The following is a 17,226-nucleotide window of genomic DNA, read 5'->3' as shown; positions in this document are numbered from 1 at the left end:
GTTATTTTGTCGTCCTGCGGTTCATCAGCTCCGCTCCGGCTCGCGTGCTGCAGGGGTCACTAATCATGGACTCCTACCATGTTTTTGCGATACTTTAGAAAAGAGATCCAAAACGGCTGCCATAAAGAGTCACATTAGCCGCAGTTAACTGAGCCAAACATTGAGAGAAATGGGATTGGTACGTCAGTCTTCAATGCAGGAAAGGCAGGTAGGTGTGAGACAGTCTGCAGAGTACCGAAAATCAAAGTGACCCCCAGCTTCAGTGCCGACATTAGCTCCATTGGGACAGGTACAGCGGGCAGAAGGGTCCGGTATCTAATTACACTGAAGACACAAAGTCTAGATCGGTACAAGCCGATGCCACTGAGGAGCGGGACAAGGTCACATTGGCTCCTGACAGCGGCTCCCCTGGGGCGGATAGTGTAACCCGGAGCATTCAGACATAAAAATATCAGGACCGAGGGAGGAGACGCAATGTACAGAGGAAATGGGGGCAACAAGAATTGTGTGTTTGTTCCTACCAAGCGATTACATGGCGGATTTTCTGCTTTGGATTTGATTGCAGCAAATCACCTACATTTTGCCGTGCTTCTTGCTGCGGATATTGACCTGCGCTGTGGATGCGTTCCCCAATAACAAGCCTCCCGCAGCCCCCCTCACCTACCATACACAATACTGGTGTCATCTTATGTGGTGGGCGCAGGGGCTCAGATTTTGCAGTGTCCCTCAATAAATCACTAAAATAGTTCCTTCATGTCCTCACCAACTAATTGGAAATGAGAATTAATCCTTTGATTTCGGACAACATAAGTAACCTGCTTTTTTGGCTACTTAACTCCTTCTTGCCCTGACAATCACTGTTAGGCTATGTGCGCACGCTGCGGTTTTTTTGACGCTGCGTTTTTGTGCCACAAAAAAACACACCTGCAGCAAAAACGCATCGGTAAAAACGCATTTTTTTTTTTTGTTTTTGCCGCGTTTCGGTGCGTTTTTGGCTGCGTTTTGCTGCGTTTTTCCAATGCACTGCATGGGTGGAAAACGCAGAAAAGAATTAACATGACCATTTTTTTTTTTTTTTAACTCAAAAACGCAGCTAAAAAATAAGTTGTGTGCGGACAGCAAAAATGAAAACTCATAGGCTTTGCTGGGGAAGCAAAGTCATGCAATATTGAGCCCAAAAACGCACAAAAATGTGCAAAAACGCCACAAAAAACACACTGTGCGCACATAGCCTTAGTTTACCAGTGGATGCAATACGTGTGATTGCACAGCGGTGGGTGGGTTTGCATTGCACACACTGTCTGCTGTGATTGAGCAGCTCTGCAGGGGCCCGTGTGGCCTCTCCAAATATTGACAAAGAGCCTCTTGAGCTGACACTGAATTCCTGGTATTTTCCCTCGGAGCTGCGCTCTGCAATGTGACAAGGAGGCTTGTCTACAAGTGTTTGCTGCACGGTACGAGCGACCCGCACCACCCACCGCAATCTGCTCCAGAAGCGGAAGATACACGACTAAGTCTGGAAGGAAACGGGTTTTTCAGAATTATTTTAACTGCTCCAGTCTTCAATTTCAGAAAATGACAAATTTCCTAGAATAAAACTTCACGGCAGACAGAAGTCACGCTGCATGCTTCCAGAGCTGCGGAGGGATCTGATGGTGGTGACGTTTTGCTCAGTGCTTCCAGAGCTGCGGAGGGATCTGATGGTGGTGACGTTTTGCTCATTGCTTCCAGAGCTGCGGAGGGATCTGATGGTGGTGACGTTTTGCTCATTGCTTCCAGAGCTGCGGAGGGATCTGATGGTGGTGACGTTTTGCTCAGTGCTTCCAGAGCTGCGGAGGGATCTGAGTTTTGCTCATTGCTTCCAGAGCTGCGGAGGGATCTGATGGTGGTGACGTTTTGCTCATTGCTTCCAGAGCTGCGGAGGGATCTGATGGTGGTGATGGTTTGCTCATTGCTTCCAGAGCTGCGGAGGGATCTGATGGTGGTGATGGTTTGCTCATTGCTTCCAGAGCTGCGGAGGGATCTGATGGTGGTGACGTTTTGCTCAGTGCTTCCAGAGCTGCGGAGGGATCTGATGGTGGTGACGTTTTGCTCATTGCTTCCAGAGCTGCGGAGGGATCTGATGGTGGTGACGTTTTGCTCAGTGCTTCCAGAGCTGCGGAGGGATCTGAGTTTTTCTCATTGCTTCCAGAGCTGCGGAGGGATCTGATGGTGGTGACGTTTTGCTCATTGCTTCCAGAGCTGCGGAGGGATCTGATGGTGGTGATGGTTTGCTCATTGCTTCCAGAGCTGCGGAGGGATCTGATGGTGGTGACGTTTTGCTCAGTGCTTCCAGAGCTGCGGAGGGATCTGATGGTGGTGACGTTTTGCTCAGTGCTTCCAGAGCTGAGGAGGGATCTGATGGTGGTGACGTTTTGCTCATTAATTCCAGAGCTGCGGAGGGATCTGATGGTGGTGATGGTTTGCTCATTGCTTCCAGAGCTGCGGAGGGATCTGATGGTGGTGACGTTTTGCTCATTGCTTCCAGAGCTGCGGAGGGATCTGATGGTGGTGATGGTTTGCTCAGTGCTTCCAGAGCTGCGGAGGGATCTGATGGTGGTGATGGTTTGCTCATTGCATCCAGAGCTGCGGAGGGATCTGATGGTGGTGATGGTTTGCTCATTGCTTCCAGAGCTGCGGAGGGATCTGATGGTGGTGGTGGTTAGGTCATTGCTTCCAGAGCTGCGGAGGGATCTGATGGTGGTGACGTTTTGCTCATTGCTTCCAGAGCTGCGGAGGGATCTGATGGTGGTGACGTTTTGCTCATTGCTTCCAGAGCTGTGGAGGGATCTGATGGTGGTGACGTTTTGCTCAGTGCTTCCAGAGCTGCGGAGGGATCTGATGGTGGTGACGTTTTGCTCAGTGCTTCCAGAGCTGCGGAGGGATCTGATAGTGGTGACGTTTTGCTCATTGATTCCAGAGCTGCGGAGGGATCTGATGGTGGTGACGGTTTGCTCATTGCTTCCAGAGCTGCGGAGGGATCTGATGGTGGTGACGTTTTGCCCATTGATTCCAGGCTGCAGTCGGGAGACATTCGGTCACCAATTAGACGTTTCCGGCGGTCCTGGTGATTTTCCCCTCGGCTAATAGGGGTCATTTTAGTAATTAACATTGTCTCCAGGGATCGGTCTTGGAGCGATCCAATAATACATTGCACTATGTGACCCTAGAACAGTGAATAACGTGTCAGCAGACAGCTCGCTGCCGCCTCGCACATCTCCACATCCGGAGGACCTGCGAGGAGGAGCAGAAGACATAACAAAGGCCTCCTACCTGGTTTAACTTCCAGTGAAACTCTGCGGGTTTGTAGGATTTCTCCTCGGTGGGTTCTTGTCGGAACAGGAATCCCAGCTTACAGTTGTGAACGTAGAGAGAGTAATGGTGCCGATTCATATCTAGACGGGAAGCAAAAGTCAACGGGGTCAAACGGGAGCAGATCTGTGAACATCGAGGAGCTCGGGTCTGACCATACGTCAGGTTATCACTTCATTCTGCACCAGCGTTCCCCAACTCCAGTCCTCAGCGGCCACCAACCGGGCATGTTTTCTGGGTTTCCTTAGCATCGCACAAGTGTTGGAATCATCACCTCTGCCGCTGATTACATTATCACCTGTGAAACCCTGAAAACATGATGTGTTGGTGGCTCCGGAGGACTGGAGTTGGGGAATACGGCTCTACACTCTGGATTTATTCACTGCGTTTATTAACTCGTTTGGTCCAAAAGATGGGAGAAGGAAGCCAGCGCTGATGTCACAACCCCATGTGAGCCCCAGCACCTCTGGAAGGGAGACGGCACAGGAGGCGAGTATAGGCTTTATTATTTTACCTGGGGGAAACGTGGAATAATAAGGGGTTGTCTTAGTAGTGGAGAACCCTATTGATCAATAGATCTTGGAATAATATTAATTTCCACAATTGGATGTGTTTAAAAAAGAGAATTTTGTTTACTTACCGTAAATTCTTTTTCTTATAGTTCCGTATTGGGAGACCCAGACATTGGGTGTATAGCTTCTGCCTCCGGAGGACACACAAAGTACTACACTAAAAAGTGTAGCTCCTCCCTCTGAGCATATACACCCCCTGGATAACCAGATCTAGCCAGTTTAGTGCAAAAGCTGAAGGAGAATAGCCACCCACAAGTAAAGACAGAGCAAGAACCGGAACAACCGGAGCCTCTGTCTACGACAACAGCCGGTGATAACACGCGGAACAAGAAACTGCCAACAGGCAACAGGGAGGGTGCTGGGTCTCCCAATACGGAACTATAAGAAAAAGAATTTACGGTAAGTAACAAAATTCTCTTTTTCTTCATCGTTCCTTTGGGAGACCCAGACCATGGGACGTCTCAAAGCAGTCCCTGGGTGGGAATAAACAGAAAACTAAGAAGTAGGCGGAGCCTAACTTCACAAATGGGCGACAGCCGCCTGAAGGATGCGCCTGCCCAAGCTCGCATCTGCCGAAGCATGAGCATGCACTTGGTAGTGCTTCGAAAAGGTATGCAGACTAGACCAAGTGGCAGCCTGACAGACCTGCTGAGCCGTAGCCTGGTGCCTGAAAGCCCAAGAGGCACCGACAGCTCTGGTCGAGTGTGCCTTGATCCCCGGCGGGGGAGGCACCTGAGTACACTGGTAGGCATCGGAAATGGCCGACTTAATCCAACGAGCTAAGGTCGGCTTAGAAGCCGAGAGGCCCTTACGCCGACCTGTGGTCAGCGCAAAAAGAGAGGTGCACCGCCTAAGAGCAGCGGTGCGAGACACATAGATCCGGAGCGCCCGCACCAGATCCAGAGTATGCAGCGCTTTTTCAAAGCGATGAACAGGAGCCGGACAAAAGGAAGGCAGGGAAATGTCCTGGTTAAGGTGGAAAGGAGAAACCACCTTAGGGAGAAAGTCCGGAGTCGGACGGAGAACCACCTTGTCTTGATGAAAAACCAAAAAAGGTGACTCCGAAGAGAGCGCAACCAAATCAGAGACTCTCCTGAGGGAAGTTATGGCCACTAGAAAGACCATTTTCTGTGAAAGACGAGACAAAGGAACCTCCCTAAGAGGCTCAAAGGGGGGTTTCTGCAAGGCCGTGAGGACCAGATTGAGGTCCCAGGGATCCAAGGGCCGCCGGTAAGGCGGAATGATGTGAGACGCGCCCTGCATGAAGGTGCGCACCTGAGCCAGCCGGGCGATACGCCGCTGGAACAACACTGACAGAGCTGAGACTTGTCCCTTGAGGGAATTGAGGGATAGTCCTAGCTGCAGACCGGACTGTAGAAAAGACAGAAGGGTCGGCAAGGAAAAAGGCCAAGGAGCATGGCCGGAAGAGCGACACCAGGACAGGAAAATTCTCCAGGTCCTGTGATAGATTTTGGCCGAGGAATACTTCCGAGCCCGAGTCATAGTGGAGATGACTTCAGGAGGAATACCAGAAGCCGTCAAGATCCAGGACTCAAGAGCCACGCCGTCAATCTGAGAGCCGCAGAATTCTGGCGGAAAAACGGACCTTGTGAGAGAAGGTCTGGACGGTCCGGAAGATGCCACGGCACCTCTACGGACAGATGGAGCAGGTCTGGGTACCAAGCTCGCCTGGGCCAGTCCGGAGCAATGAGGATGACCCGACGGCCCTCCATTCTGATCTTGCGCAGAACTCTGGGCAAGAGAGCTAGAGGGGGAAACACGTGGGAGATGATATCCCGCACCCACTGATCGGAGACGTGTTGAAACCACACGTCGCCAAAGTGGGAGAGCCTGCCACCGACTAAGGACGTTGCTGGCGCGGCCAGATAGTCAAGAGGAGGCTGCCTTAGTGGCAGCAGCTCCTGCGGTCTTCTGTGGACGCGCCTTTGTGCGCTAGTTGGGTTTTTGGTCCTTGGCTGAGTTAGTGGACGAGGCCGAGGGCTTAGAGGATGACCAGTTGGAAGAACGAAAGGAACGAAACCTCGACTGGTTCCTACCCTGGGCAGGTTTCCTGGTTTTAGTTTGTGGCATGGAAGTACTCTTCCCGCCAGTAGCTTCCTTAATAATTTCATCCAGTTGTTCACCGAATAGCCTGGATCCAGCAAAAGGGAGCCCAGCAAGGTACTTCTTTGAAGAAGCATCTGCCTTCCACTCTCGAAGCCACAAGATCCTGCGGATAGTGAGGGAATTAGCCAAAGCCACCGCAGTGCGGTGAGAAGCCTCCAGCATTGCAGACATGGCATAGGATGAAAAGGCCGAAGCTTGGGAAGTTAAGGCAACCATTTCGGGCATAGATTCCCTGGTGAGGGAATGCATCTCCTCTAGAGACAACAGAGAACAGTAGAGAAGGGTTTCAATACCGCGCCAATGATCGACAATCCGGGAGTGTCAGATTAATGTTTCTTTATTTCATGCACAGGTCAGGTCAACGCGTTTCAAGAGGCTCCGCTCTCTTCATCAGGACAAGCTGGCTAAAAACATCAAATCTCTAAGAGATTTGATGTTTTTAGCCAGCTTGTCCTGATGAAGAGAGCGGAGCCTCTTGAAACGCGTTGACCTGACCTGTGCATGAAATAAAGAAACATTAATCTGACACTCCCGGATTGTCGATCATTGGCGCGGTATTGAAACCCTTCTCTACTGTTCTCTGTTGTCTGCCATTTTGGGGACCGCTGCCGTGATTGGAGCTACATGCTTGCATAGGAGTTGTGACTTTCAAAACCATCTTTGGTGAGTAGGATTGCTCATTTCAGACCCCTATATACCGGGGTAAGACCCTATTGCGCTTCTCTTTCCACAGATTTTTCTTCTCCTCTAGAGAAGCAGAGATGGCTTTGAGAGACCACACTGCTGCAAAAGATGGGGAGAACGAGGCCCCTGCCGCCTTATATACAGATTTGGCCAGAAGGTCAACCTGGCGGTCAGTGGAATCCTTAAGGGAGGTGCCATCAGCCACTGATACAACTGTCCGGGCTGAGATTCTAGACACCGGAGGGTCTACCTTTGGTGAATGAGCCCACTCCTTGACCACCTCAGGTGGAAAGGGAAAACGGTCATCAGAACCACGCTTTGGGAAGCGTTTGTCAGGACAGGCCCTGGGCTTGGTCACAGTGGCCTGAAAACTGGAGTGGTTAAAGAACACACTCCTTGTCCTCTTAGGCGAGGTAAACTGGTGCTTTTCTGCCAGAGAGGGTTGCTCCTCTGATACTGGCGGATTGAGATCCAGTACAGAGTTAATGGACGCAATCAAATCACTAGCATCTGAGTCACTTTCGGACAGATCAATGGGGCACATGGAGGTAGCCTCCGAGCCCCCAGTAAAGGCATCCTCCTCGTCCTGCGAGTCAGCTCTTGAATCAGAGCCGCGGGACGAGGAAGGAGAGGGAGCACTGCGTCTCCTCTTAGGAGGACAGGGTCTGGGACCAGATGAAGAATCCTCTGTGAGCTCCGCTGAGAGAGCCCTAGCAGCAGAGGCACCCTGTGAAGGGGGCTGATGCATGTTCAGCAAAGTCCTGGACAGCTGTCCCATGGAGTCGGCAAAAGACTGGGAGATTGACCTAGAGAAGGATTCTACCCAAGCCGGGGGTTCAGCCACAGGGACTGGAGCAGCCGGAGGGACCACTGGGGGTGCGATTCCAGGCTGAGGCATTGTCAGGTTAGAGCAGGCATCACAATGTGGATATGTGCTCGGTTCAGGCAGCACGAGCTTACATGCAGTGCATATTGAGTACAGCCTTGCAGCCTTGCTCCTCGTGTGAGACATGCTGCTGGAGTGGGGGCTCTGAGCCAGAATGACCCCCAGAGAGTATATAAAAAGGTCCACAACCGGAGGTTGTGGCTTACCAGACCGTTTGTGTGCCCTCCAGATCCCACAGCCCGAACCCCCAAGCAGCTTAGCAGGGATGCTGCAGCAAGCGCTGATCCAGAGAAAAACGCTGAGAAAATGGCGCCGGAGCGAGGAGAGGGGGCGGCACCTGCTCTGAGAGCGGGATCTGGAGGGCCAAGGAGACTTACAGGGGAGGGGACATGTACTCAGAGAGGAGTGTCCCTCCCCTGTGCCGAACGGCCGCTGGGCGGAGCCGCACTGTCCCTCTGCATGATTGACATGCGAGGGCAGTGAAATCGAAAGTAGGCCTCAGGCGAAGCCGGGGCCTAAATTTAAGTGATGCGGTCGGCGCGCAGGCACCATCGGCGCCGTTCTCAGGCGACAACCAGAGAACCGGCCTGAAATGTCAGAAAAGTTACACAGCACACTCTCCCACCATAATAAAGTACCGGGACCCCCCGAATATAAACGTCTCAGGTACTTAGCTTGCTGAGACGCAGGGTTCCAAGTCCCTGGTGATGAGTGCTCCGTCCAGCAGGATCCTGAAGGGCTGCGGATGGAGACCGGTCTCCTGCAAAGCAGGGAGAACCGTGCTGGCTCCCACTTCAAGCCAGAGCCCGAGGGATGGTGAAGGAGCGCGGCATGTAAGGCTCCAGCCTTGGAATCAACCTTAACAACACCGCCGACACAGTGGGGTGAGAAGGGACATGCCGGGGGTCCAGACTTGGACCCGCTTTTCTTCAAACTCTTTCCAAAAATGAAAAATCAGATGAGAATGCATGTGTGGATGTATGCCTCCTGAACACAAAGCAATGAACTGGCTAGATCTGGTTATCCAGGGGGTGTATATGCTCAGAGGGAGGAGCTACACTTTTTAGTGTAGTACTTTGTGTGTCCTCCGGAGGCAGAAGCTATACACCCAATATCTGGGTCTCCCATAGGAACGATAAAGAAAATAATATTCCTGTGCTGAGATAATCTTATATATGTGTTCCTGCTGTGTACTGTGTAATGGAGGTGTCTGACCATACAGGACATGGTATGATCGCACCACATCTCCTGGGCCGGGGAGGAGGCAAAACAGTATACAGACATTACAGCACGGGATCACAAAACAGTATACAGACACTACAGCACGGGATCACCAAAGAGTATACAGACACTACAGCACGGGATCACCAAAGAGTATACAGACACTACAGCACGGGATCACAAAAGAGTATACAGACATTACAGCATAAGATCACAGATGATTCTTTTTGTGAGGTAAAACATTTTTTTTAAAATAGACAGGGAAATGTTTTACCTCACAGAAAGAATCATCTATGATCCCATGCTGTTGTATCTCTATACTGTTTTGCGACCTCCCCTGCCCAGGAGATGTGGTATGATCAGACCATGTCCCTGTACGGTCAGACACCTCCATTACACAGCAGGGACACACATATAAGATTATCTCAGCACGGGACCATTTTCCTTAAAACACATCCAATTGTGGAAATTATTATTATTCCAAGATCTACTGATTAAAATGAACTTTAAAATTAATATCCCTTTAAATTACCGGATGTAGGAAAAACCCATTTTGGAGCCGTTTTACGGCCATTACTTGTATACTGGCCTCTGGCGATCACCTTGTTGTTAAAGATCTGCCTGGAAAACTATCAATGCAGCCTGGAATACAATACACCGGATGATTCAGGATAAGGCAAGTAGTGATGAGTAATTAAGGGATAATCAAGTCGTTGGAGAAAACAACATTTTATGGCGGCTTCTTGATAGAAGCTATTTGCCTCATGTCAATCACCTTTCAGGGGCAGGAGGTGGGGGGCGTTTACTCTAAATCTTGGAAAAAGAAGAAAAATACTTTCCTAGGACGGAGTCTCCTGCAGCCGATATCCCACAGAGACACAAACATAGCTCAATTTCCTTATTTTTAGTAAAAAAAAAAAAAAATAATGATGAAGTCTATTAATGGAGGGCAGGGATCGCATCGGGTCACATTTCGCTTCCCACAGACAACGGGCCTCTGTGCTCCTCCGTTAATGAGCCATGAGATCAATGCCTCCTCTGTGCAGCGGCTCAGGTGGGAGCAGAACTGAGGAGGTATCCGGCCTTCTGATGCACAGAGCCGGCGCTGCAGATAATAAGCCGCTTTCTATCCGCCCACGTATGCCGCTACATGGTGCACAAGCTAAACCAGCAATACAGCGCGGAGTGTAAGATCAGACGGCTCCTGACTCAGACGTCACAGCCTTATTAGTGACAGAAGCAGCCTTATGTTACTCACAGCCATGTACATGGTGCTATTGGGGGGTGGGGGGGGATTTGTTCTGCAAATGTAAGAACTAGTCAATAAGTCTGCTTGCTGGCAGATATAATGTCACCCAGATAGTTGCTGCATTGCAGTATCCAGGCCTCTGATGCGAGCAACTCGTCATGGAAACAGAAATCAATCCATGCTATACGACACATCAATAAGCCGGAGCAAATACATTACTACGATATGAGGTTACCATGGGCAGGCGGAGGGGCTGCGGAGGGGCAGGCGGAGGGGCTGCAGAGGGGCAGGCGGAGGGGCTGCATGGGCTTCCTCCATCACAGGAGACATTGGAGCTCTAGAATTTCAGAACTACAAGTCTCAGACAATCACAGACGGCAGAAACCGCCCGGAGCATGAAATACTGATATAGGTTGTACATATGTTCCTGTGATCTGTACCTAACGCAGAACGACACTCCTGATTACAGCTATCGTATACAGGGGGTCAGAACGACACTCCTGATTACAGCTATCGTATACAGGGGGTCAGAACGACACTCCTGATTACAGCTATCGTATACAGGGGGTCAGAACGACACTCCCGATTACAGCTATCGTATACAGGGGGTCAGAACGACACTCCCGATTACAGCTATCGTATACAGGGGGTCAGAACGACACTCCCGATTAGGCTACTTTCACACATCAGTTTTTTGCCATCAGGTTCAATCCGGAAAAAAACGGGTAAAACGGATCCAGTACCGCATCCGTTTTTTCCCCATAGACTTGCATTGTTACCGGATTGTACCGGATGGCTTTGCGTTGCATCCGTTTTTTTCCGGATGCGGCAAAATTAGTTAATGCGGCGGCCGGAGGCAACGTAGCTTGCAACGTTTTTTTGTCCGGCAAAAAAAACGCATCGCGCCGGATCCGGCGCGATACGGCGTGTTTTACAATAGAAGCCTATGGACGCCGGATCCGGCGTAATGCGGTAAAAAACGGATGCGGCCGCCGGATCCGTTTTTCTAAACTGAGCATGCTCCAATGTAATTAACAAAACGGATCCAGCCAAAAAACGGACGAAAAGGATGCAAAAACGGATGCAAACCGTATCCACCGGATCCGTTTTTTAACGGATCCGGCATAACGGATCCGTTAAAAAAACGGATCCGGTGGATACGGTTTTCACTTTTTTTTCAGGATCCGTTGGATCAGGAAAAAAAAGGACTGTGCCTGAATACAGAAAACTGATGTGTGAAAGTAGCCTAACAGCTATCGTATACAGGGGGTCAGAACGACACTCCCGATTACAGCTATCGTATACAGGGGGTCAGAACGACACTCCTGATTACAGCTATCGTATACAGGGGGTCAGAACGACACTCCCGATTACAGCTATCGTATACAGGGGGTCAGAACGACACTCCTGATTACAGCTATCGTATACAGGGGGTCAGAACGACACTCCCGATTACAGCTATCGTATACAGGGGGTCAGAACGACACTCCTGATTACAGCTATCGTATACAGGGGGTCAGAACGACACTCCCGATTACAGCTATCGTATACAGGGGGTCAGAACGACACTCCTGATTACAGCTATCGTATACAGGGGGTCAGAACGACACTCCTGATTACAGCTATCGTATACAGGGGGTCAGAACGACGCTCCCGATTACAGCTATCGTATACAGGGGGTCAGAACGACACTCCCGATAAAGGGGGGTCCAGTACCTGTCTTGTCAGAATTGCACAGGATCGTCTCCTTGTCGCGTCCCCCCGGTCCGTGCCTCATCCACACGGATATGACAAATGGCTCCTTCAGGTCGGCCGTTACTATCCCATCGGGAACCTTGACAGCTTGTGTGCCATTAAACTCAAACACCTGGTCGCTGTCGTGGCCGTTGTCGGTGGACAGCCCCACGGTCCAGTTGGCCGCAGTACTGGGAGGAGGCAGCAGCTCTGCGGTGCTGGAGGAGGCGCCTGCAATATAAAAATAAATACATTCATAAAATAGTAAACGGCAATTTCTACGTCACATCTCAATCGTATTGAAGTCTTGTGGTGGCTCAGTGGTTAGCACTGCAGTCTTGTGGTGGCTCAGTGGTTAGCACTGCAGTCTTGTGGTGGCTCAATGGTTAGCACTGAAGTCTTGTGGTGGCTCAGTGGTTAGCACTGCAGTCTTGTGGTGGCTCAGTGGTTAGCACTGCAGTCTTGTGGTGGCTCACTGGTTAGCACTGCAGTCTTGCAGCGCTGGGGTCCTGGGTTCGAATCCCACCAAGGACACCATCTGCAAGGAGTTTGTATGTTCTCCCCGTGTCTGTGTGGGTTTCCTCCGGGTTCTCCGGTTTCCTCCCACACTCCAAAGACATACAGATAGGGACTCTAGATTGTGAGCCCCAATGGGGACAGTGTTGCCAATGTATGTAAAGCGCTGTGGAAGTAATAGTGCTATAAAAATGAATAAAATTAATTAGAATAGTGCATGCAAAGGTCGATCCTGCACCCATCTGCAATGTGTCGAGCCCAGGGAGCTTCAGCAATTTGCAGACTGGCACGATATTTACAACAACCCTGCGGCCCTATCTGTAGACAACACAAGATTTCAACTCCACCTGGAATTTTCTAATCCGACCCTAAAATTAATAACAGCGCAAATTCTGGCTCTTACCGCATAGCCGGTGTATGGACTTCTCCGAGTAGGTATCCCGATCGCAGCCCTTGCCGATGTGACTGGTTTCCAGTTGTACGGTGGCTTGAATGGATGTGATGGGCTCATCGCACGTCTCCAGATGCATCCCAGGGAACAGAGCCAGCGACCCAGTGCCCGGCTCATACTCTATCCTCTTACTCCAACCTGCAGCAAAACCAAACACACTGCTCATAGTACCGACCCGGATATCCTCCGTTTTTGCAGGACGTCGGCGCAGCAATGTTCCGATTTCTCATTTTAGTGTTCGAACAACAAGATTGTGCCAAGTGCTTAAAACCACAAGTGCAATCCTTGACTGCGGGGAGATCGCCCACCTTGCCAGCTGGCTTTACAGGTTGGTTTAATGTTGATCTTGACCAGGATGTCCTCACTCGCCCGCTTCTTCCCGCAGTCATAGGCGGTGACCGTGAGCTTATACTGACGCTCTTTTCCATAATTCAGCTTCTCTGTGTTCTTGATGTAACCTGAGGGAGAACAGGAGATGAATAGAGTTGATCGAACTAGCCAAAATCCGGGACCGGCGGATCACTGCCAGATTTAAAAAAAAAAAAAAACCAAAATAAAAAAGTCTGATCCGTTCTGGATCCGGTGCGCATATAAGTCGATGGGACCAGAATCCGGAGATTAAAAATGTTTGTGGAAGGGATACAGGGGTAGGAGCGCATGCGGTGTACTCACCTAGGCTGTGTCATGGCGGCAAACTCCTTCCAGGTCGCGCTTTTCCCTTCCGGAGCTGACAATTCAATATTCATTGTTTTGCCCGCCCACCGGCGCATGTAATTGGTTGCAGTTAGACGCGCCCCCACCGAGTGGCAGCTGACGGCAACCAATCACATGCGGCAGGACGGCCAGTGGGCGGGGAAAGCAGTGCAAGTGTCCGTGGGTCAGTATGGTGAGCGTACATTTACACAGAAACACATGCACGCTCCTTTCAGAAGTGTGCGCGGCTGTGCCGGTGATGCGATGTCTGACTCGCGGGAGTCCTTCGAAAGTGTAACTCCGGCCTAAGAGAAAACACATGCGGCTTTTTTTTTTAATTTAAATAAATAATTAAGAAAAAAAACAACAAAAAAACGACGTGCAGTTCCCCCTAATTTTCATCCCCAGCCAAGATAAAGCCGGCTGGAGGCTGGTATTCTCAGCCCGCAGCCGCGTGTATCGACTTTTACAGTCCGGATCCGCTCAGCCCTAGAGATGAAGTGATATAGTGATTGTGTCATCTAGCACCGGAAATCATAGAAGAAATAAAGGCCTAACAAGAAGTATGTACCGTCCAGGACATGGTGCTCTCCACTTGTTCCAAAAATCCCCGCCGGCCCTCATGTAGCTCCTCGTCGTATCGCTCCCCATTTTTCCGGGCTAATTTAATACAATCAAGAGGGATGGATGTGTTCTGTAATTTTCTTAGCACGGCGCGTGCAATTATCCCTGACAATGAAGAATCTACTACACAAGGGGTTAATGGATTCTGGAGCTTAATTTAATAAGGCTAAGTTCCCATGTCCTGTAGTCATCTGTTAGGACAGACCTATTGGGAAACTACTGGATCTGTTTTTTTAACATGAGAGTCTATGGACAACAGAATTGCTATTTATCCATCCGTTGTACTTGCTTTTTTAACGGATCTCTTACAAATGGAAGATAAATAGTAATCTGTTAACGGATCCGTTGTCCATAAACTCCACGTGTTAAAAACAGATCGGCAAAAGTCCGATATTTAACAATGGATAAAAACGTTGACTTTGCAGAGCTTTTTTGCAAACGGATCTCTAATGGATCGGTGATTACGGATGACTACAGGACATGTGAACCCAGCCTAACTGGTTTACACAAACCAACCCCACTTCCATGCGCACAGAACGATGGTTAACACGACTGTTCTGTGCACGCAGCAGATCATTGTGCTCGGCAGCACATACGCTCCACTAAGGACGATGAGCTGCCGAGAACGATGCAGAACATGTCACCAGAGCGTGTTGGTCATTCATTGTGTGATTATCAGTCTGTGTATAGTGACAGATTACTGGGAAGCGAGTGTTCCTGGCAGTATTCCCTACTATCGGCTGTGTAAATGCACTGTAACATGCAGCACACAGGCCCACAATTTGCAGCGGTGGAAGGGAGTTTAGCACGGAGATGGTAAGTGTTCTTAGATGAATACATGGCTCATATAAATTAGAGCAATATCTACATAAAGATTAAGGAAACAAGTGCAGCTCACATTCATATATACCCAAGATTATCAAAGTTTAAAGGGCTGGGGATTTCCTGTTGCTTTTTGTTTTCTTTTAATCGGCGGCCTGACTCAATTAAGCCAAGGTTTTCCAGTAGCTTAGTCCTAGGGGCACTACATAATAAAGGGGTTTTCCGCTTTGGACAACCCCTACTTGTAAGAAGGGTGCATTAACATTTGCTGCATGTGCAGTGCAGGCAGGACGGGTCCCCGGACAAGGACGCTGTTGTACCCGCTCCCGGCTCTGGCCAAAAGATAAGGATCCTGATGTGAAGACGCCCATCTATTAAAGGGAATCTGTCACCAGGTTTTTGGCACCTAATCTTAGAGCAGCACAATGTAGGTACAGCGATTCCAGTGATGTGTCACTTACTGGGCTGCTTACTATCTAATATATAAAGCTGAATGTGTGTATGCATGTGTGTGTGTATGTATGTATGTATGTCCGGGATTGGCATCTGCACCATCGCAGCTACAGCCACAAAATTTTGCACACTCACACTTCTGGACCCCGAGAGCGTCATAGGCTATGTTTTGAGGGGAAATTTTAACCCCGCGCTTTACAGTTATTCACCAAAAAACCTGCCTCCATTAAAGCGAATGGAGCTGGGAGCCACAGTGCAGCCAGAACTTCAGAAGAATGCGCAGCCACGCCCTTATATGGAATGTTGGCGTGTCACAATGCAGCCAGGGTAAGAGACAGACACAGACAGGGTAAGAGACAGACACAAAGAGACAGACACAAAGAGACAGACTGACAGGGAAAGAGACAGACTGACAGGGAAAGAGACAGACTGACAGGGAAAGAGACAGACTGACAGGGAAAGAGACAGACTGACAGGGAAAGAGACAGACTGGGAAATAGAGGGAAAGAGAGACAGGGTAAGAGACAGACACAGACAAAGAGACAGACACAGGGAAAGAGACAGACAGGGAAAGAGAGGGAAAGAGACAGACAGGGAAAGAGACAGACAGAGAAAGTGCAGATAGACAGACAGGGAAAGAGATAGAGACAGACGGAGAAAGAGACAGAGACAGTCAGAGACAGACAGGGAAAGAGACAGACAGACAAAGAGATATAGAGAGAGAGACTGAGAGATATATACAGAGGGGGAGACAGACATAATTACATTTATATCTATTTGTTTTGTGGTGTTTGTGTGCAGAATACATTGTTGTTAATACATTCTATTTTGTTAACAGCAGTTATTAACCCGGGTGAAGCCGGGTAGTACAGCTATAGTTTTGATAAAATCACTGATTAATCAGCAGTAGATCATCATTACAGGACTACTCTGTCTCACATTAGTTTGGTTCTGCGAATCAAAGCAGATCCACAACCGAACTAACGGCAGAGTAAAGGCACGGAGACCTGGAAGAAGTGAAAACTAGAGCTGGCGATCGGCACTTACCATCTTTGTCAACAGTGAAGGGGACGTCAGGCGTGACAATTTCATAGCTGCAGATCTGGCTGAACTGAGGGGAGCAGTCGGCATCCACAGCCTCCACCTTCAGGATATTGTCGTATTTCTTTCCCTCGATGACAGTGGCCTTGTAGGACTTCTCCTTAAACACTGGCGCGTACTCATTCACGTCGTTCACTTGGATGTGCACGGTTGCTCTGCAGCGAGGTAATGACAGTGTTGTGATGAGATCAGCTGCACAAGAACTTAATGCAGGACGTCTAATAAGTGGAAAAGAGCCTCCGGGGCCCGGGTCTCGGGGGGGGTCCCTCTTACACGACATCTCACTGGTACGACTGAAGGCCAGGTGCTATAAATACAGTCACAATCTTTCTACATGGAGCAATGCAACACGTAAATAATGCGGCAATGCACGATGGTGCCCGTCTGTGGCAAAGGGGTGTTACTATAGGGAATGCAAAAATAATGGCTGCACCCAGCACAGATTGCTGATGGCCCCAGCAGCCAGTCCACTACTATTCATGGCATATCAGAATTTGGGGGCGCCTTAGAGACCTTTTAACAGCAATCAACATAGAGACAGATTTGGTTTGATCTCGGTGTATTTCGGGCAGTTTAATGGTCCCGTTATTTAATGGACGGACATGCCAGTAACGCAAACGACAGACAGACAACACCGGTGCGACAAACTGAAGTAGCAGAACCATGTAGTGAATTATGTGCATAAATTACTTTACGTGCTTCAGAAAAACGACCTTTTAAACATTAATGACACACGACAGGT

The 17,226-nt window shown here is 49.6% G+C and overlaps 1 protein-coding gene across 4 annotated transcripts in view; it reads right to left on the bottom strand.

The window, feature by feature from the left end:
- The window catches only part of CLSTN1 (calsyntenin 1), a 171,630-nt gene that overhangs the window by 88,546 nt on the left and 65,858 nt on the right, over window positions 1-17,226 (bottom strand). For all 4 annotated transcript variants that reach the window (XM_075328274.1, XM_075328272.1, XM_075328273.1 and 1 more), the window contains 5 exons: window positions 16,431-16,639; window positions 13,100-13,249; window positions 12,744-12,929; window positions 11,807-12,055; window positions 3,313-3,434 (listed from right to left, as the gene is read on the bottom strand). In XM_075328274.1, the coding sequence (XP_075184389.1) occupies window positions 3,313-3,434; window positions 11,807-12,055; window positions 12,744-12,929; window positions 13,100-13,249; window positions 16,431-16,639 (916 nt within the window). The remainder of the gene's footprint in view (window positions 1-3,312; window positions 3,435-11,806; window positions 12,056-12,743; window positions 12,930-13,099; window positions 13,250-16,430; window positions 16,640-17,226) is intronic.

Source organism: Anomaloglossus baeobatrachus, chromosome 11, assembly GCF_048569485.1.
Source record: "Anomaloglossus baeobatrachus isolate aAnoBae1 chromosome 11, aAnoBae1.hap1, whole genome shotgun sequence".
Classification (NCBI taxonomy): domain Eukaryota; kingdom Metazoa; phylum Chordata; class Amphibia; order Anura; family Aromobatidae; genus Anomaloglossus; species Anomaloglossus baeobatrachus.
The sequence above is the reverse complement of the archived record's forward strand: the minus strand, read 5'-3'. Positions and strand labels throughout refer to the sequence as shown.